The 22,405-nt window shown below is 40.4% G+C and overlaps 1 protein-coding gene across 1 annotated transcript in view; it reads left to right on the forward strand.

Moving 5' to 3' along the window:
* Positions 1 to 22,405, forward strand: part of Sec10 (Exocyst complex component Sec10) — an 83,644-nt gene that overhangs the window by 45,253 nt on the left and 15,986 nt on the right. The window contains exons 5-11 of the mRNA XM_068378401.1: positions 5,085 to 5,149; positions 5,956 to 6,139; positions 13,645 to 13,785; positions 17,782 to 17,969; positions 19,112 to 19,207; positions 20,187 to 20,349; positions 21,374 to 21,467. Of these exons, the coding sequence (XP_068234502.1) occupies positions 5,085 to 5,149; positions 5,956 to 6,139; positions 13,645 to 13,785; positions 17,782 to 17,969; positions 19,112 to 19,207; positions 20,187 to 20,349; positions 21,374 to 21,467 (931 nt within the window). The remainder of the gene's footprint in view (positions 1 to 5,084; positions 5,150 to 5,955; positions 6,140 to 13,644; positions 13,786 to 17,781; positions 17,970 to 19,111; positions 19,208 to 20,186; positions 20,350 to 21,373; positions 21,468 to 22,405) is intronic.

Below are 22,405 nucleotides of genomic sequence, written 5' to 3' on the forward strand. Positions count from 1 at the left end.
CAGTATATGCTTGCCTCCCTTATGGAAGACTATTCTGCCGATTAGTCCGTTGAGTCTAGACGTTTATCTCATCGATATCCTGGCTTTCAGCCAACCTAACGTTCCTTTGTGCTTACTGTTGACGTTGGCGTAGCGTAGTCACGTCAGTCAGGTTGTTTAGAACCACACTCGATGCGGTCTCGTGTGGTTTTTCAGCCGCATTTGGACGTTAGGCCACTTGCTGAGGCTCCTGTTGACGTTCAAGACGTTCACTAACAATCGGAGTTGACTTGTTTTGACGCTGTGCGTCAACCTCCGCATTCTAGAGTTGTTTTGACTGCTCAGTCTAGGCAGTCAAAGCAGTCTCGAGGGGACGCTGTTGTGGTTGACAGTTCAGTTGTTGACAGTTCACAGACTGTCAAGCAGTTACATGACGTTGCGTTCTGGTCCGCTACTAATGCACCAGTGAGTGTGGACTCTGCTTGTAAAGCATTGCCACCACGGTAGGTCTCTCCCTTGCTTGAGACTCAGCTTTTATCGGACAAGGTTCCTGTAGATGAGGAAGTTGCTGTTCCCCCTCCTACTGATATTCCCTTGAGGACTCTGTCAGATGGAGAGGAGCCTAAAGCTGCTTAGCCTCCTATGGACTTTAATTAAATCATGATGATTTTTTTAAGGATCTTTGTCCGGATCTTTTTGTAACTGCTGCTCCTCGTTCGCCTAAACGTCAGAGCTTACACTAGGCCTAGCTACTTCGAAGCCGTTGTTTTTAAGCTAGTGCTCTCTCGCTCTCCTAGAGAGCTTTACGTTGGCTAGGCGACTGGTTTTTCACCAGGAGGAGTTTGGGGGATACAGCCTTTGCTTTCCCTTCTTTTAAACTGGTTTATAGAGCGAGAGAGTGATATGACACGAAAGAAGTTCTCGGCTTGGGAGTTCATGCCTCTGCCCAGATAGACTTCTCAATTCTCGTAGACTCTCCCTGGCGCCTGGCCAGGAGACGCTCCAAGTTGTTTACAGGTCAACTTCACAGCTGTTTTCGAGCGTTTGAAGTTTTGCTGTACAATTATGTCACGCATAACAAGGCTTTCAGGGATGGTAAACGGTACCGCCTCAGTCGCTAACCCCGTCTGTTGCCACACCTGCTCCCGTAGACCCTAAATGGGCTTTGCTGCAAGACATGCAGTCCAAGCTTGCGTCCTTGATAGAGGACTTTAATGCGGAGAAGGTTGCTACCGAACCTTCTGGCCAACAACCTTCCAACCGGTCGGTTGTGCGCCCTGTTGACGCTGAGGTAACCTACTCGCGTCTGCCAGTTGAGGTGGTTCCTCCACCGATGCGACCCAGTGTGGGTTGCCAGCCGCACGTTGACGTTAAGCGACGCTCGGAGGTGGTTGTTGACGTTCAGGACGTTCAACAACCAGCAGAGGTGACTTGTTTTGACGCAGTGCGTCAACCTCAGCAACCCGGTAGGGTGTTGACTGCACAACCCAGACGGTCTAGACAGTCTCGGGTTGACGCTGTGCTTCCTCGCGCACCCATGGTTGTTGACAGTTCACAGAAGGAACGCTGCTCAGTCAGGCTGTGGATGAGTCTGGTAGGGACGCTGTCATCCGTGGAACAATTTGTGTCACTAGGAAGACTACACCTCCGTCCTCTTCAATACCATCTAGCTTTTCACTGGAAAAAGGACAAGACGCTAGAAGCGGTCTCGATCCCGGTTTCCGAAAAGATAAAGTCTTGTCTGACTTGGTGGAAGGACAATATCAACCTAAGAGAGGGTCTTCCCCTGGCTGTTCAGACTCCCAACCACGTTCTCTTCTCGGACGCATCGGACGTGGGCTGGGGCGCGACACTAGACGGTCGGGAATGCTCAGGACTGTGGAACTCGAGTCAGAGGAGCATGCATATCAACTGCAAGGAGCTGTTGGCAGTACATCTGGCCTTGAAAAGCTTCAAGTCTCTCCTTCGAGGCAAAGAGGTGGAAGTTAACTCGGACATCACCACGGCCTTGGCGTACATCTCCAAACAAGGAGGTACCCACTCACTGACGTTGTACGAGATCACAAGGGACCTGCTCATCTGGTCAAAAATTCAAGACATCTCCCTAGTAACGAGGTTCATCCAAGGCGACTTGAACGTCATAGCAGATTGTCTCAGTCGGAAAGGGCAAGTAATTCCAACCGAATGGACCCTCCACAAGGATGTGTGCAAGAGACTTTGGGCCACTTGGGGTAATACCATCCATAGATCTCTTTGCAACCTCGCTGACCAAGAGGCTTCCAATCTATTGCTCTCCAGTCCCGGACCCAGCAGCAATACATATAGATGCTTTCCTCCTAGATTGGTCACATCTGGATCTCTACGCATTCCCACCGTTCAAGATTGTCAACAAGGTACTGCAGAAGTTCGCCTCTCACGAAGGGACAAGGTTGACGTTAGTTGCTTCCCTCTGGCCCGCGAGAGAATGGTTCACCGAGATACTTCGATGGTTAGAAGACGTTCCCAGTAGTCTTCCTCTAAGGGTAGACCTTCTACGTCAGCCACACGTAAAGAAGGTACTCCAAAGCCTCCACGCTCTTCGTCTGACTGCCTTCAGACTATCGAAAGACTCTCGAGAGCTAGAGGCTTTTCGAAGGAAGCAGCCAGTGCGATTGCTAGAGCAAGGAGAGCTTCTTCCATTAGAGTCTACCAATCGAAGTGGGAAGTCTTCCGAGTCTGGTGCAAGTCAGTTTCTGTATCCTCGACCAGTACCTCTGTAGCTCAAATAGCTGTTTTTCTCTTATACCTGAGAAAAGGACGATCCCTTTCAGCTCCCACTATCAAGGGCTACAGAAGCATGTTGGCATCGGTCTTCCGGCATAGAGACTTAGATCTTTCCAAACATAAAGATCTGCAAGACCTCCTTAAGTCTTTTGAGACCGCCAAGGAGCGTCGTTTGGCTACCCCTGGATGGAATTTAGACGTGGTACTAAGATTCTTCATATCAGACAGGTTGGAGCCGTTACAATCAGCCTCCCTGATAGATCTCACTCTTAAGACTCTTTTCCTGGTATGCTTAGCCTCGGCTAAAAGAGTCAGTGAGATTCATGCCTTCAGCAAGAACATAGGATTTTCGTCAGAAAAAGCCACTTGTTCGCTACAACTTGGTTTTCTAGCCAAAAATGAGCAGCCTTCTCGGCCTTGGCCTAAATCTTTCGATATCCCCAGCTTATCGGAGATCGTAGGCAATGAACTAGAAAGAGTCTTATGCCCTGTTAGAGCTCTTAAGTTCTATTTAAAGCGTACTAAACCTTTACAAGGCCAATCTGAAGCTTTATGGTGTTCAGTTAAGAAACCATCCTTGCCTTTGTCAAAGAATGCTTGGTCAGACTTTATCAGATTGTTAATACGAGAAGCTCATTCACATCTGAGTGAGGAAGACCGACCTTTGCTTAAGGTGAAGACGCACGAAGTTAGAGCTGTAACAACTTCCGTGGCCTTTAAGCAAAATAGATCTCTGCAAAGTATAATGGACGCAACCTATTGGAGAAGCAAGTCAGTGTTCGCGTCATTTTACTTGAAAGATGTCCAGTCTCTTTACAAGAACTGCTACACACTGGGACCATTCGTAGCAGCGAGTGCAGTAGTGGGTGAGGGCTCAACCACTACAATTCCCTAATTCCATAACCTTTTTAATCTTTCTCTTGAAATGTTTTTATTGTTGTTTTTGGGTTGTCCGGAAGGCTAAGAAGCCTTTCGCATCCTGGTTGATTTGGCGGGTGGTCAAAGTCATTTCTTGAGAAGCGCCTAGATTAGGGGTTTTGATGAGGTCCTTTTGTATGGGTTGCAACCCTTGATACTTCAGATCCTAGGGGTCGATCAGCATCCTAAGAGGATCGCGAGGCTCCGTAAGGAAGACGTACTTAAAAAGGCAGAGTAATTGTTCAAGTCGACTTCCTTACCAGGTACCTATTTATTTTGTTTTTGTTATTTTGATAACTTCTAAAATGAAATAAAAATTCTTAGCTCATAATAATGTAAACATATTTTGCTGGTCTCTACCCACCCCCCTGGGTGTGAATCAGCTATTATAATCACCGGCTAAGTTAAATATTGAAAAATGTTATTTTTATAATAAAATAAATTTTTGAATATACTTACCCGGTGATTATAAATTAAAGGACCCTCCCTTCCTCCCCAATAGAGACGCAGTGGGACGAGGAGAAAATTGAGTTCTTTGTTTACATTGAGTACTGGGTATCTGGACGACAGATGGCGCTGTTGGGCACACCCGCAACCTGTGTAGCGATCGCTGGCGAATTTTACCTTAGAGTTTTCTGTCGAGCAACAGAGTTGCAGCTATTATAATCACCGGGTAAGTATATTCAAAAATTTATTTTATTATAAAAATAACATTTTTACAGTATTTCTTTATCTTATCTTTGTTATTTTCAGTTGGATTTGTGTTTGTATCTCTGAGTGTTTGTAAGTTTGGGACCTTTTGTATACTTAAGACTGAAAAATATCTCTGCACAATACTAAGAAGTTTTATTTATTTTTTTCATAAACTGTTCAGTAATATTCAAACCCATCGTGGTTCACTTGAGTGAAGACAAGTAATATTCAGGTCCCATGTGATTGTGGTGGCCGATGTGGTAACGTCCCTGACTGGTGAACGCCAGACTGGGTTTCAAGTCCCGCTCAGACTCCTTAGTTTCTTTGGTCGCTGCAACCTCACCATCCACGTGAGCTAAGGATGCGGGTTTTTGGGGGAGCATATAGGTTTATCTGCTGAGTCATCAGCAGCCATTGTCTGACCTCCCTTGGTCCTAGCTTGGGTGGAGAGGGGATTTGGGTGCTGATGATATGTATGTATGGTCACTCTCTAAGGCATTGTTCTATTCGATAGGGCAATGTCACTGTCCCTTGGCCCTGCAATTCATGAGTGCCCTATAAAAAAATAAAGAAGTGGCCATCTCCTCTAGGTTAATTTAGGAATATATTTTACCACACCCCCAGTTTACATGTGATTTTTGTAACTTTATTTTCTTTTCAGGGTGTCTTCATATTTTTTTTATTGAAATTAATTCTTTAGTTAATATAATTTTTCAATTTTTTTTATGCAGATATATGAAGCAGCAGATGTTATACAGAAGTTGCATCTGATCGCCCAAGAGCTTCCGTCTGGAAAGTAAGTATTTCGCTGAAATGTATGTTTGACATTTATATAAATGATGCACAGGTTACAGGGTATTATTATTGGAGATATTTATCTATACAGTGTACAGACTACTCATTTTACTTATTATTGAATATTATTTATCATTACAGTATACAAAAGACTCATTTTACTTAATATTGAAAGATATTTATCCATAAAGTGTAAAAACAATGCCTTTTAGTGTAACTAATAAGTTAAGTGGTAACTGATGTTTGTTATTAAAGGACTGGAAAACTTTTTTCAATCTCTCAGATTAGTATTCTCACGTAAACTAGAACTTATTATGTAATGAATCTTTCTGATTGACTTGTGGATATGACACACACACACCAATTTTTTAGCTGCAATAATAGTAGTAACTATAAAGCTTTTCTTACCAGAGTGAGTAGCTCTCAATCTTCCAATTCTAACACAAAGACATTTTCAGGGGCGAGTGAGTTTTTATCACAAAGAAGCAATAAGCAACCAACATAAAAAAAAATTTCAGCAAGAAAAAGGGAGACGATAAATGATACGAAAAACTACGTCCGTTTTTAATAAATATTCAAATATAATAACTTTCATCTTTCAGTATGCAGTGTTGATGTTGGCGAGTCTTAAGGAACAGAAGTTTAAAGTTGCCGTTTGTGCAGAACCAGAGGAACTAAATTATTGAAAGTTGTAATAAGAGTTGATAAATTGAGATGCTTCGGAGTGGTAATAAATGCATCAAGTGCTATGTAGTTGGGTTGTTGCTAGATTTAAAATGTATAATCAACTTTATTTTGTGCTTGCAGGTTCGAGAACGCCAAACAAAAGATCTCCGAGAAATATGATGAAATAGAAAGGTCGCTCATCATGGAATTTGTTAAGGCTCATCGTGCTGGCGACAAGGAACGCATGAAAGAGATAGCAGCTATTTTGTCTCACTTTAAAGGCTATTCGCAGTGTGTTGATGCATTCATTGAGGAGGCTCAGCATGTAAGTCTGTCTGTATGTACAGGATGCTCTTAATTACGTCAGGATTACTTTTCCTGAAACGTAGATGATTTTCGAGAAGGTTGATGGATGGGATTTTTTAAATATTTAACTTAGCCGGTGAATATATAATAGCTGCTGCTCCAGCGGCTCGACAGAAAACACACACAAAAACTCGCGAGCGATCGCTATGAAGGTTGCGGGTGTGCCCACCAGCGCCAACTATCGGCCAGATACCGCATATACATGTAAACAGACCCAATTTTTTCTCTGTCGGCCTTAACGACAAGACGTATCAATACTCGCTGTATAACCTGGAGTTTTCTCAACATATTTGGTGAAGTACTTCCTTTTGGTTTGAGCTTTCGCAGTGCAGGTGTTTTATCTTCAACTTAAATCTTGAACTTGTTTTTGGATAGATTTAATTTTTGATGACTTTGGATTGATTTTGGACTTTCTTTGACTTTTAAATGGCCGACCCTTCCCTTAGTACGGAAGTGTGTTTTAGGCTTTTAGCAATTATCTTATCACGTCATAAATTAATTATAGATTTTCCTCTATATATTTTATATCTCAACCGTATTTATTAGGCCTCTTCGATTAGCTTTCCATTTATAATAAACATCAAGATAAATTTTAATGATTTGTTTATATGCGACCTTTCCTGAGAGTAGGCGGTCCTAACTTGGAAACCGAAGTTAAACAACGTTGAGCCCTTTCAATCGTAAATAACTTTTACAGAGCAAATGATTTAAAACTTATTAAATGAATATTTTTTAGTAGATATTTTATGAAAGATTTTCTTTGAATAGTCTTCGTACTGTTTCAAAGATGAACTAACGTTTAGTTTATTTATGCTACCCAGTTTGCGCTCTATCGTTACGATAGAGAGAGAGAGTATCACGGTTTCACTTTGCAGAAAGAGTAAATCGATTCTGACGTTTTGTTCATTCTTCTTTCAAAGCTTAAATGTTTTAAATACTATTTTAAAGGAACTTTTTAATTGAAAAACCTTTCAGTTTTTTCCTTTGGTCAAATAACCTGTTTATTGACGAAAGGTAAGTGGGCTCTTCTCTTCGGTGCGAAATCAAGAGAGAGAGAGAGAGAGAGATAGAGACGGAGAGAGAGAGAGAGGAGAGAGAACGTTCCGATCTTTATTCTCGTCCCAAGCGAGTAACGTTGCTCTCGAGTCAGTTTTTTTTTTTTTTTTTTTTTTTTTTTTTTTTTTTTTTTTTTTATACTCTCGTCCCTAGTCTCTGTACGGGGAGAAAGGATAAAACGTTTTTAGTTTTTATTCTCGTCCCAAGGCACTGTACGGTGAGAGATTGAAAACGTAGTTTTGAATGAACTAGTGTTTAGTCTCCTTCCCAGCCACTGATCTTTTTATCTTAAAATATGTTTACTGTTTTTTGCTTGTATTAATGTGCTTACATTATACGACTGATTTTGCAATTATAACCTTTTGATGAGGGTAGAATTGCGTGCTTCAGGTAGAAATCAGTTTTATTCATACCTAATGTGAATTGTTAAAAAATTCGATTTCAGTGAAATAAGTGCAAAACAGAAAATCATAGTGATAAAGTGATAATTGCGCATAGTGTTATCAGTGTTGCGACCGAGGGTTCGTCTGTTCGTGCCTGTCGTTCGCCTAGTCCGAGACCTCTTGCAAGCTCCCAAGCCCAGGGGTGAAGTAATGTCGTATGACTTATGGGTTCGAGAGGACTTGATCAGCGAACAGACATTCCCTCTATGGTTTCAGGCGTGTCTCATCAACACCGCCCCTACCATAAGACGAGCGAGACGATTTTCTCCTCGTCATCCGAAGGCTTTTCGCATAAGAAACCGTGGAACAAGGTTTCGAGGCCCTTTAAGCGAAAGTCAGTCCTTTCAGGACAGGTCCAGCGTCCTGGTTTTAACTATTAGGACAGCTCTGACCCTATGCAGTCATCGGAAGACTGCTCGCCGCCTAAACAAAAGCGTAACACAGGCTCCGAGAGTCTTTTTGTAGGCAAGGTTTTGCAGTCACAGACGTTACCCTCGTCTCTTACCGCAACCATTCCCGTTGATCCTAAATGGGTTGTACGGCAAGACATGCAGAATAAGCTTGCCTCTCTTATGGAGGACTATTCTGCTGAGCAGGTTCACGATGATCCTCGCCGCTTAGCTGATCGAGATCCTGGCCGTCAGCCGCCCAAACGAACCTTTGCTCGTCCTGTTGACGTTGACGTTACAAAGTCACGTCAGTCACGTTTTGTAGAGCCTCACTCGATGCAGTCCAGTGTTGACTTTCAGCCGCTTGTGGACGTTCAGCCGCTGCCGCATGCTCTTGTTGACGTTCAGGACGTTCGCCAACCAGCGAAGTTGACTTGTTTTGACGTTGAGCGTCAAGCACCGCAGTCAAGAGTTGTTTTGACTGCTCAGTCTAGGCAGTCAAGGCAGTCTCGAGTTGACGTCGAGCGTCCTCCCGCACCTGTTGGTTGTTGCTGGTCAGTCCTTTAAGCAGTTACATGACATAGCGTCCTTGACTGCTACTGTTGCTCCTTTGCGTGTGGACTCTGCTTGTCAAGCATTGCCACCACGGCAGGTCTCTCCCTTGCTTGAGACTCAGCTATTGTCGGACAAGGTTCCTTCAGATGAGGAAGTTGCTGTTCCCCCTCCTACTGATATTCCCTTGAGGACTCAGTCAGACGGAGAGGAGCCTAAAGCTGCTCAGCCCTCTATGGACTTTAAATAAATCATGCTGATTTTTAAGGATCTTTGTCCGGATCTTTTTGTAACTGCTGCTCCTCGTTAGCCTAAACGTCAGAGTTTACACTAGGCCTAGCTACTTCGAAGCCGTTGTTTTATAAGCTAGTGCTCTCTCGCTCTTCTAAGAGAGCTTTACGTTTGCTAGGCGACTGGTTTATCACCAGGAGGAGTTTGGGGGAGACAGCCTTTGCTTTCCCTACTTTTAAGCTGGCTTATAGAGCAAGAGTCTGATATGACACGGGAGAAGTTCTCGGCTTGGGAGTTCCTGCCTCTGCCCAGATAGACTTCTCAAACCTCATAGACTCTCCCTGGCGCCTGGCCATGAGACGCTCCAAGATTTTATGGTCGACTTCAGAGCTAGACCATCTCCTGTTAGGAGTTTTTTTTTCGAGCGTTTGAAGTTTTGCTGTACAATTATGTCATGCATAAACAAGGCTTTCAGGGATGGCTCCAATGATCTGACAGCCACGTTCTCTGCAGGAACAAGTCCCTCAGGGATGGCTCCAATGATCTGGCAGCCATGTTCACTGCAGGAGTACGTAAGAGGCAAGTGCGCTCAATGTGTTCATTGTCAAGACAAACTTCACGATGAAGTCTACCAGGCTGTCTTGACAGCATTAATGGAAGGCGACTGGATGGTCTCTCTCGACCTTCAGGAGGCATACTTCCACATTCCTATACACCCGGATTCCCAACCGTTTCTGAGGTTTGTTTACAGGAATGTGGGGTACCAGTTTTGAGCCCTGTGCTTTGGCCTCAGTCCTGCTCCTCTCGTGTTTACGAGGCTCATGAGGAATGTGGCAAAATCCCTCCATCTATCGGGGATCCGAGCCTCCCTGTACTTGGACGACTGGCTTCTCAGAGCATCGTCCAGTCTTCGCTGTCTGCAGGATCTACATTGGACGTTGAGTCTGGCCAGGGAGTTGGGACTTTTGGTCAACCTAAAAGTCCCAACTGATCCCATCCCAGATTATTCTATATTTGGGGATGGAGATTCGCAGTCCAGTTTTTTCGGGCTTTTCCGTCTGCCACCGAATAGAACAAGCCCTGCTCGAAGTCCAACTAATGCTGAAAAGAAAACGTTTGTTCAGTCAGGAGTTGGAACAGTCTCGTAGGGACTCTCTCATCCCTGGAGCAGTTTGTCTCACTAGGGAGACTACACCTTCTGCCTCTCCGGTTCCATCTAGCCTCTCACTGGAACTAGGACAAGACGTTAGAGACGGTATCATTCCCAGTCTCCGAACCAGTAAAGGCATGCCTGAAATGGTGGGACAGCAATATCAGTCTGAGAGAGGGACTATCCCTAGCAGTCAAGAACCCAAACCACGTGTTGTTCTCAGACGCGTCGGATTTGGGTTGGGGTGCGACCCTGGACGGTCGGGAATGCTCGGGTCTGTGGACCTCAAGGCAGAAGAGCATGCACATCAACGGCAAGGAGCTATTAGCAGTCCACTTGGCCTTGATGATATTCGAAAGCTTCTTCGAAACTAAGTGGTAGAGGTCAACTCAGACAACACCACAGCTTTGGCGTACATCTCCAAGCAAGGAGGCACACACTCCTTCACGCTGCTTGAGATCGCAAGGGACCTTCTCTTATGGTCAAGAAATCGAGGCATCTCCCGGTTGACGAGATTCATCCAGGGGGACTTGAACATCTTGGCAGACTGTCTCAGTCGGAGGGGTCAGGTGATACCCACGGAATGGACCCTCCACAAGGACGTGGGCAAGAGTCTTTGGGCTACTTGGGGTCAACCCACCATAGACCTCTTTGCCTCCTCGTTGACCAAAAGGTTACCAATCTATTGCTCTCCAGTCCTAGATACAGAAGCAATCCACATAGACGCGTTTCTACTGGATTGGTCTCTTCTGGACTTATATGCATTCCCACCATTCAAGATAGTCAAGAAGGTACTGCAGAAGTTTGCCTCTCACGAAGGGACAAGGTTGACGTTGGTTGCTACCCTCTGGCCCGCGAGAGAGTGGTTCACCGAGGTACTTTAATGGCTGGTAGACTTTCCAAGAAGTATTCCTCTAAGGGTAGATCTGTTACGTCAGCCCCACGTAAAGAATGTCCATCAAAGCCTCCCCGCTCTTCGTCTGACTTCCTTCAGACTATCGAAAGACTCTCAAGAGCTCGAGGCTTTTCGAAGGAGGCAGCCAGTGCGATTGCAAGAGCAAGGAGAGCTTCTACCATTAGAGTATACCAGTCGAAGTGGGAAGTCTTTCGAGACTGGTGCAAGTCAGCATCTGTGTCCTCGTCCAGTACCTCTGTAGCCCAAATCGCAGATTTTCTTTTACATCTGAGAAAGGTTCGCTCCCTTTCAGCTCCCACGATTAAGGGCTACAGGAGCATGTTGGCTTCGGTCTTTCGACATAGAGGCTTAGATCTTTCCAACAATAAAGATCTCCAAGATCTCCTTAAGTCTTTCGAGACCTCTAAGGAACGTCGTTTGGCAACTCCTGGATGGAACTTAGACGTGGTCCTAAGGTTCCTCATGTCAGACAGGTTTGAGCCATTACATTCAGCCTCCCTGAAGGATCTCACCCTCAAGACACTTTTCCTAGTGTGCTTGGCTTCGGCTAAAAGGGTCAGTGAACTTCATGCCTTCAGTAAGAACATCGGCTTTTCTACAGAAAAAGCCACTTGTTCACTTCAACTTGGTTTCCTGGCCAAAAATGAACTGCCTTCTCGTCCTTGGCCTAAATCTTTTGATATTCCTTGCTTATCAGAGATCGTAGGCAACGAACTGGAAAGAGTATTATGTCCTGTTAGAGCTCTTAAGTTCTATTTAGCTCGTACTAAGTCATTACGAGGTAAATCTGAGGCATTATGGTGCTCAGTTAAGAAACCATCATTGCCTATGTCAAAGAATGCTTTGTCATATTTTATCAGGTTTTTAATACGAAAAGCTCATTCTCACTTGAATGAGAAAGACCGATGTTTGCTTAAGGTTAAGACGCACGAAGTTAGAGCTATAGCAACCTCCGTGGCCTTCAAGCAAAATAAATCTCTGCAAACTATTATGGACGCGACTTTTTGGAGAAGCAAGTCAGTGTTCGCGTCATTTTACTTAAAAGATGTCCAGACTCTTTACGAGGACTGCTACACACTGGGTCCATTCGTTGCAGCGAGTGCAGTAGTGGGTGAGGGTTCTACCACTACATTACCCTAATTCCAATATCCTTTTTAATCTGTCTCTTGAAATGTTTTTAATATTGTTTTTTGGGTTTACGGAAGGCTAAGAAGCCTTTCGCATCCTGGTTGATTTGGCGGGTGGTCAAAGTCATTTCTTGAGAGCGCCCAGATTAGGGGTTTGATGAGGTCCTGTTGTATGGGTTGCAGCCCTTAATACTTCAGCTCCTGGGAGTCTTTCAGCATCCTAAGAGGATCGCTGGGCTTCGTGAGGAAGACAGACTAATAAGGCAGAGTAATCGTCTAAGTCAACTTCCTTACCAGGTACCTTTATATATTTGGGTTTTGTTATGATATAACTGTCAAAAACTCTAAGCATATACGCTGTAAACTTAATTAACTCTGGTCTCTACCCACCACCATGGGTGTGAATCAGCTATTATATATTCACCGGCTAAGTTAAATATTTAAAAATGATATTTTAATTATAAAATAAATTTTTGAATATACTTACCCGGTGAATATATAAATTAAAGGCCCCCCCTTCCTCCCCGATAGAGACCCAGCGGGATGAGAAAAATTGGGTCTGTTTACATGTATATGTGGTATCTGGCCGATAGTTGGCGCTGGTGGGCACACCCGCAACCTTCATAGCGATCGCTCGCGAGTTTTTGTGTGTGTTTTCTGTCGAGCCGCTGGAGCAGCAGCTATTATATATTCACCGGGTAAGTATATTCAAAAATTTATTTTATAATTAAAATATCATTTTTATTATTAATGTTTACACCAAGAGATATTACCTTCGTGTACTGTACATACAAATTGTTTTAAGAGAAGGGTCATTATAAAAAGACAAATATTATTTACACAAAATTATAGTTTATCTGTTATAATAGTAGGGAAGTTTAAAAGGGAAACTTACTTCACATGTAATTTTTAAGCATGATTTTTTAAATATTTTTATGAGTGAATTTTCTTGTACTGTATAATACTGTACTTCTAAAATGGTGCTACAGCATTTTAAAAGTGGGAACATTAGTGAATCCATCGTTAAGAAGGGCAGACTGTACTACAAATATTAATACTTCTTGTATCTTTGGCTTTTATATATTTTTTTAACTGTATGTTTGCAAAGCCTAACCATAGGTCGGCTGGTGGTTTTTGTGTTAGTATATCCTATGGTATTCACTAATCCTTTAAATGTACTTTTGGAGTTGACAAAATTCACCCTTGGACCTATTAGTGGGATTGAAAGATTAATTACTATACTTTCATATAAGTGTAAGACTGAAGCACCAGTCCTTTTTTTCCTTATTACAATCTTGTGGAGGTTCTGGGTATCGTTGCAATAATAGAACATTTCAGAATTAATTTTAAAAACAGTGAACATATAGTATACCCTAAAAAATCAGTACTTAAAGGTAGATTCTTATCAAAAGAATTATTTTTCCATCAGTTTTTAAATATTAGTAAAGAAAAAAAAAAAAGTCTTCCTTTAACTTATTTGAAAATAAGAATTACCGTATATTGAAGATATATTCTTATCCCTTCTATTGAAATAGTGTTTATTTATTCCCTTCTATTATTTCTATTTAAATAGATTGTTTATTTATTTATTCTCATTTAGGGTGCGCTACGATCACGAGACCTTTATGGCGAGGTGGTTCCTCTGTGTTGTAGATCCGAGGTGGTTATTCAAGAAGTCTTCACAAACCCTGAGCAGGTTATGGGGAAGTTTGTACTAAATATATTTCAGGGTCAGCTTCAGGTAAGAAAAAGCGTTTATGATGTACCTGTCACACATGCCCTTATTGGCCTATCTTAGCTAACAGATCATTGTAAAATTTAAACATGTGACTCTGCTTAGTTGGTATCTGATCTTAGTGTTTCTTAGTCTCTCACTGAAGATGAAACTATCTCTTTACCACCGACAACTAAGTTGGAAGGAGGTTATGTTTTCTTCCCTGTTTGTGTTTGCGAACATCTTCCTGGCCACAATTTTATTTTTAGAGTAATGAAGCTTGTAGGGATTAACTGTTATGTAAAAAGATGGAAATTATTATATTGTGGAAGGTCAAGGTCAAGCAAAATGTCCAATTCACATAATCAGCTGTCTGCTCTCTACTGAGTGCCCCTCTAGTTTTCTTTTGGTTTTGCTATTCAACTAAGAACTTTTTCTATTTTCAATGTGCAATTGCATCAAGTACCTAATAATAATATAAGTAATGATAATATGATAATAGTAATCATTGTTCTAATCAAAATAAATACTGTACTGCATTAAGGGAAACTGCAGTATCTCAAAGTAATCTACCACTCACATAAAAGATTAAATTTATGTACACCCTATGTGGTAATCATCACTGGATTATAGAGTCACACTTGATTTTACTTACAAACCCATCATTCACTTTAGCCTTAATGTGTAGAGATTCATGTCTCCTTTAAGTCCTGACCTTAAAGAAAAAGAGAAGATGATAATCAGGGGTTGACTGACAGCAGTGTGCAAGTGTGACCTCCTCGGGTTCCAAGTAGACAAGAATCTTCCATTGGGCGTGTCTGCCTCCCTGTTAGCAAGTTGCAGCTTCAGTTAACTTGTTTACATTATGTTCCTATACTTATACAAATGTTTCGTCCTTTAAAATAGGGAAGGTCTTTAGCGGAGCTGGAATGGCCATTGAATTCTTTAATGAGGTAATTAACGACATGTGGCGAGTGTGAGCAAGTTGCACCGCTCATCTGCATGTCAAAGACTTCACTCTTGGCATCAGCCGTAACAAGTACGGATGTACTGTTGGGACCTATCCAAAGGCTTTATACTTAGGTTTTACGATCTAGAAAGTGAATGCAGGCTGTTGTTGGCATAGGGTGGCCACTTCAATCAGTTTACTGTTAAACCAGCTGTATATCCACACTCTCTGCACTTTTTGTATGGGGCATGATTGTTTGCAATCATCCCTACGTGCCGAGCGCAGATCGTAGCCTCCTGTGTAGTGTTAGGCATATGCTTTGAATGTGAGGAAGAGAGCTAAGCCTTCAGGGTCGGTCTCGACTTCCTTCCCACATCAAGTGCTGCTACTGCTGTAGCTTCTGTGCATATGCCCCTGGATTGGGCCCAGGGGAGTATATGTGACAGTAGCAAGGAGGTCTCGTATCATTTTGGCGAGTTTTTCAGGCTTTGGTGGTGTTAGGAGTTCCCCGAGTAATTGTAGCAGTCTAATATAAGTTGGAAGGTCTATTGTTGCTGTGCAAACCACTGCCTTAGATCTTGCAGGTAAGCCTTGTGTTTTTTTTTTTTTTTTACCAAGTCTTTCTTAGATCTTGCAGGTAACCCCTTTCTATATTTTTTTGAGAGAGCTGGCAGATAAGGCTACCTTGCTGCTGATGTCCCCAGTGCCAGTGTTTCATGTAATACCTGTCATTTCAATGGGGACTGCCAGTGAACCCTGTATAAGTGACCCTAGTGCTGTTGTTTCCATTGGTGAATCCCCCTTTGGTCCCTAAGCCCAAAAGAACATTTAACACCTGCATCCCACTTAGTGTACTGGTGCCATTGTGAAAGAAGGCTCTGACATTGGTTAATGCATCTACCAAAGTTGGACATAAGTTGGCTCCAGGGTCTATATTACCAGTGCATGTTGCCCTGTTGCCCTGTTATTCTTTGTGTAGTATTTAATTGAGGCTTAAGGAAATTATTTTCTCTGTTACAGAGAGAGAGAGGGAAACATTTATTTGTTCAAGTGATAACTAATAATAATAGCTATAAATGAACTGTATGGAAACTATGATACCTTATAACATATTGGTGATGATGCAATATTCATTATGATGTTGAATAAATTAAGAAATTATATAAACTATACTCTTGTTCTTCGTATATGCGCACATTCTTGTGAGCGAGTGGCAAGTGGCAGCTTGAAATCAGCTAATCAGTATGAAAAAGTAAAACAAAAAAAAACACTATAATACTTGATTGTTTAAAATGCACCTGAAATTGAAAACAAAAGTACAAAACTGTTTTGATTAAGCACAATTAACTATTTAAAAGATCATTATTTTTAGAATGCGACAATGTTTCCTAAAACTAGAGATCAGCTGACGAAATCGAATGTCATGTTTTAGGCGCATCTTACTATTGAACATAAATTTAGATAAGGATAAATTTATTCTTTGTGTTGTATTTAGGATAATTGACACTTTAAAGAAACAGATTTCGGCTGATGAAATCGTATGTCGTGTTTTTGTTTACTTTTTTTCCTCCAACATGAAGCAAGGAGTTTTTCACCGTAATTAACGATATATTTATATTAATTTCATTCGAAAAAGTCAGGGTTTTTTAATGTAATAATGCATACTGTAGTTAATGTAATTACAGTACTGTATTTATTTTGGGTAAATACAGTTAATTCAGTTAAAATATGTATTCTTAAATGAAAAATTCATCTTCATAATTGCAAATAACAAGAGTTGAGTGTACTTTGTAAAGAAAAGATATACTTGTACAGTGGTTCTGATTAGAACATATTATATGACTGAAAATTAATGCTATTAGTCGAAGTAAAGAGAATAACTCGCTTAATGATGTGGTTGCTGGAACAGAATGCCATCATTAAATGAGGAGTACCTGTACCGTATTATGATTATTTTGCTATGATAGGCTGGTCAATATGAAATTAATGTAGGGTTGTGGTGGCCGATGTGGTAACGTCCCTGACTGGTGAACGCCAGACTGGGGTTCGAGTCCCGCTCAGATTCATTAGTTTTTTTGGTCGCTGCAACCTCACCATCCTTGTGAGCTAAGGAGGAGGGTCGGTTTTGGGGAGCCTATAGGTCTATCTGCTGAGTCATCAGCAGCCATTACCTGGCTCTTCTTGGTCCTAGCTTGGGTGGAGAGGGGCTTGAGTGCTGATCATATGTATATATGGTCAGTCTGTAGAGCATTGTCCTGCTTGATAGGGCAATGTCACTGTCCCTTGCCTCTGCCATTTATGAGGGGCTTTTAAAGCCTTTAAACAAAAAAAAAATTGGACGGAGAAGTCTCCCCACCCATATTCTGGATAAGTAAGGTTTTACTGTATTTATTCCCTTCTTACCTATCCCAAAAACTTTGGGGATATATTTCCAAATGATTGCAGGTATTTTTTAGTATGGTAGGCTCCTTGGTGTCCAACAATGACCAGAATTGTGATCTATGATGGTACTTGCTCCTAGTTATTTCATAAGAAACCAGTCCAGTGGTTTTCCTTTGCTTGGAATACAGTGTTTTTCAAGCCTTGTCCACACGATCGTGCATGCTCAAAAGGTAAATAGTGATACCTACCACAATAGGCAGTGAGAATGAGGGTTGAGGACGTCAGAAGCGGGAAAGGAAAACCACAGGTAGCAAACAGTGTTGCCAGATCCCTGTCTGTGGTTTTCCCACTTCTGACGTCATCAACCCTCATCTCACTAACTATTGTGGTAGTATCGCTGTTTGCCCTTCGAGCATGCTCGATCGTGTGGATAGGGCTTTATGGAGAAGTTTCCTAATGTTATCTTGATTATATACTGTATTGCAAATGCAAGATATATCAAATTATACATTTTTTATCTAATTAATCAGTCCTTTTTTTTAGTCATAATATTTTCTTACCACATTAATTTAGATCATTAGGTAGTAAATAATGTTTTAGATTTAATCTATATTTGGCTAAGATTCTTCATATTTAATTTACTGTAATATCTACTTCTGATGATCATCTCCTAAGTGCAAGTTCTCATTTAGGAATACGTCCAATCGAGGTTAGACAACAAAAGTGTTCCAGAGATTTACCTGAAGAACCTTCACGATCTCTACTGTCAAACGCTAAAATTGTGTGCAGACCTACAACGATTCAATTTGGGGAATGATTCGCAATTTTTGTCCAAGCTCACCAAGTCGATCTTCCAACGGCACTTACATTCATACATTAGGTTAGTTGTCTAATTTGAATCCAGTATATGTATGTTAAATAGAGAATTAAGTTTGTAGGAGTCAAAGTATTGACATCCTTAAATTCTTAGTGCACCATTATTGTAAAGTAACTGTGAATAAACATCTATTTTACAGACAAGGTTATTGGCCATCTCCTTTCCTTGTGTTAATTTTCTAGTTTTTGTAGGTTCCAAAAATTTCTTCAATTTAAACATGTCTAAGTGCTTAGGCACATTATCTCAGCTCCCTCCTTTATAAGCTGCTGTTTATATCGGTAAAATTTTTGAGTTTCTGATATGGGAGTCATTAGCCTGGTAGGCTCTCATTATTTGCCTCCCCCTTTCCATTTTAGCTAGTTATGTGTTAATCTTATTTTACCTTATTTTTGTGGTGTAGGTGTTGGGATTTAAATTGTTTATACTCAAGATTTAAGTAGCATAATCTCAGTCAGGGTTGAGACAGATTAACTATGGCTTATTTTATGTATAGGATCTATTTCTCTATTTCTTCTGCCCTTTTACCGCTGGTCTTCTCTCCCAAACTGTCATAATTAATGATTATAAAATTGTAGTGAAGAATGCCGTGGTTTCACTAGGTTAACAAAAACTTTTAGCTGCATGTAATTTTTCTATTAGCCCCAAGGAAAGGAAATATGTATCACTTCTCTTTTGCATAGTGTTATTGTTTATTAAAGATAATTTTAGTTATGCGTCTGGGCGTTTATGGTACTGTCCCCAAAAGTATTGTTAAATGAAAGGAGAATGTTTAAATCAGCATGAAGGGAAAAAATTTGGACAGCGATGTCGGAAGTCACCAGACTACTGCAAAGATGCATTACAGTCAGTATGCTCCTACTGTGGCATACATTATTGCATTTTAGTTTGTGGCAATGTGATAAAGTTAAGATATTTGGGTCATGTTGCTCTGAGTTAATAAAGGCCATTTCTTTAAAAGTCAAGCTCGACTCATTGGGCTGGTGAATCTCCTTCATTTTAATAATAAATTTAGGTAATAAAACATAGTGACGTTTTACTATTATGGATGTGAATTGTTTTTGTGTTGAATACATGATAGAGGTTGTTTGATAAAAAACATTCATTTTGTCAATATTTTACAAATTACTTTTTTTTTTTACTTTCAGTGTAGAAACAAGGTATCTTCGTGAAAAGTTTAATCTCATTTTGAATCGATACTACGAGTCAAAAGGGCATCAGAAGAAAAACATTCAGTCTGGAGGGTGAGTTCTTTTCAACTTTGCTGTAATTAATAATCTTATTATTTGCCTTCAGCTTTTCCCATTTCTATATAAGGGCCGCTATTTTTTAATCATCCTTCTCCATCTTCCTCTGTCCGGTACATCTTGTTCTCTTGACCCTTTTCCTTCATGTCATTTAATAATTTATCTTTTCATCTGAACATTGGCCTTCCCATCCTTCTTCTGCTCTCCACCTCCATGTTCATAAAATTTTTACACACGTGTTCAAGAGTACAACACAGTATTGTTCAACTTTTTAACCAGTTTTGATATGTCAGTGCAGATCTGTAGGTTTTAACTGATATTTCTGTGCAGTTGTTTAGACAGTCAAAAAATTACAAGTATAATTTGTTCTGTATGTCAAGAAGGCTGGTTGTGCACATCTATCCTAATCAAGTAAGTACTTTGTCTGAATGTTACTCAGGAAACAACCGATCAAGTAAAAAAGAAAATTTCCATGAATACTGTACAACCTTCTCTAAACTCAGGACAGTCATGGTTTTAATCTGATTTATCTTGTGTTTTGTATCGATTGATCTTATTTGTGGTTTTTCAATAAATTTTGTTGGGAGTTTAATTTTGTAGGCTGGGTTTATTGTTTAGGTATAACATTGTTGCGTTTATCGTGTAATTCGGACCGAAGTCTTGATTAGTAGTTGATATAACAGAGCCAAACTATTTTACCAGCATTTGTGACACTTCATTCAATTGTTATTTTAAAGAATCTACCTAATATTATGCTAAATGTTTCGAGAGACAGGCTTTATTTCAGTAAGACAGTGCCTGGCCTTTGGTATTAATTTTATAGTCCAATTCAATACATTAATTAATGCTCTTCTCATATTAATTTTCATCCTGTAAACAAGTGAGAGTGAGAGGTATTGTATGTATTTATGAAATAGAAACTCTTAGAAATTTGTGATGGATATTTATTTCACCGATCAAAATATTTAAATTTCAGCATTAACGATATAAGGCGAAACCTCCAAGATGTTATTGGTACCAAAGCAAATATAAATATTGGCCCAGCCGCCGAGAATTATGGTGGAGAAACTTTTTTGTCCGAAGAGGTTGTGATATCCTTATTACAAGAAACAAAGCAAGCCTTCAAAAGATGTCAAATGGTAAGTAGATTTAGTTTGTTTGAACAAGGAGGGTTTTTGCATGTCATTGAGTGTGGATTGTTTAGGGCTTTTGTTATTTCTCTACTGTATAAAATTTACTCAGATTTTGAAATGCTTCTCAACAATAAGATAATTGATATCCTGACTAGTACCGTATAGTGGTAACGTGTTTGCCTAGCACTCGCATGGCAGCAGATTGATCCCAGCCTGGGACTATGAGTTTAAGCTGTTTACTGGGGAGGCCACTGTTGTGGTTGGGCACCACATTGAGGTGTTGGATTTGCCCGGCTGACGTTCTGGTGAGCATAGAAAGATAGAAAGTGTGGGTAGATTTTGGTACATTGGTAGGGAGCCGTTAATCTGATAATTGAGGTCAAACGGTAGTGCAGTTCTCACTAAAATTCCTTAAACCGACTTCATGCTACATATGCACTCTAGTGTCCATTATGTACACCATATATTAAATACTGTTTATTAAAGTAAAAAGTGGCTAAAAGACAACTCTTGACAAATCTATATTAAAAAAAACAGCCTGCAGATTTATAATAGTTTTCTGTGTAAATTTTTCCTACCATTTCATGTGCATTTTTTCATACTTGTGCCAAGACAGTGATAAAGGGGTTTTTATTGTAAAATATGTTACTTGGCAATTTTTCTAACATTTTATTTCATTAGTAAAAGATTAAATAATGCATATCTATTAGAAATACTATTACACAAGGTACAAAGCTAAAATATGATTTAGCAATAACAAATTAAGGTAATTTTTCTGATGTTTGCATTTGGTTTTGCGATGTTCATATTGCACAGTATGATTTACCCTTAACGTTTCATGGTAATATCCAGATAAAACCCATGTTTGTGCAATGTTTGCTATCTCTAGAGTTCATTTTATCCCATCCCCGTTTCTCAGACTCTGTTAACAGGCAGATTTGGATAATGGAGGCTCAGAATAGTAAAGAATTAAGATATATTCTTAGTCTTCAAATAAACATGAATTGATTGTTAATTTTCCCTTTACCAGCTCTCTACACAATCAGATGTCCATAATAATGCTGTCCAGATATTTGACCTTCTTACGAAAGCCATGCTGAATGAACATGTTGATTATGCGATTGGTGAGTATGCCATCAGTATTATTTACTTGGTGTTTATGCTTATCATCATCATCATCTCCTCCTTCACCTATTGACGCAAAGGACCTCAGTTAGATTTCATCAGTCATCTCTATCTTTAGCTTTTAAATCAGCTCTATCTGCCTTGAAATATCATCATATCCTCCTACGCCTATTGACTCAAAGGGCCTCGGTTAGATTTCGCCAGTCATCTGTATCTTCAGCTTTTAAATCAATACTTCTCCATTTATCATCTCCCACTTCACGCTCATAGTCCTCAGCCATGTAAGCTTATCGGAAGGAGGTTTTTAAATGTTTAACTATTACAACTTCTCTAAGAGTACATAACATGTATCTGCCATGTAATGAAATTGGGTCTAATTGGGTTTTTTAGATGGTTTGGTAATATTTTGGTTAATTAATATATAGTCTGCCAGCTCTTTTTTGGGTCTGGGTACACTACTTAATAGAAAAGTAACCTTTAGAATCTTCTCTCTAGTGTAACTATTCACTTACTTTTGTTGTAACTAAACTAAATTTTGTTCTCAAACAACAAACATTCCTCTAGTTTTGGCCTTAATGATCAGCAAATATAACTGATTGCCCATTAGTTATTGAAAGTAAGGTGATATCTCTTCTCATTTGCCACACCAAGGCTTTTTATAACCCCTGTAGTAAAAGCTTCAAGATGTTGGCTGTTGTTCATATAGTCTATATTCCACACAGTTCATAAATTAAATATTAGTAGTATCTGTTTGAGAGACATGAGGGTTTGAAGTATTGCCAATAGGCCATGGAGGTACACAAGAGGTCAAATAAAAGCCAGGAACTCATGTTTCCAGTGCCTTGGGAAAACCACTAGTCATTGCTTTGCTAACAAGGGACAGCATTCATCAATTGCAATTGCTATGGTAACTATCATCTGTATTTGTGCCTTCATG

Source organism: Palaemon carinicauda, chromosome 8 (assembly GCF_036898095.1).
Source record: "Palaemon carinicauda isolate YSFRI2023 chromosome 8, ASM3689809v2, whole genome shotgun sequence".
NCBI classification, from domain to species: Eukaryota; Metazoa; Arthropoda; class Malacostraca; order Decapoda; family Palaemonidae; genus Palaemon; species Palaemon carinicauda.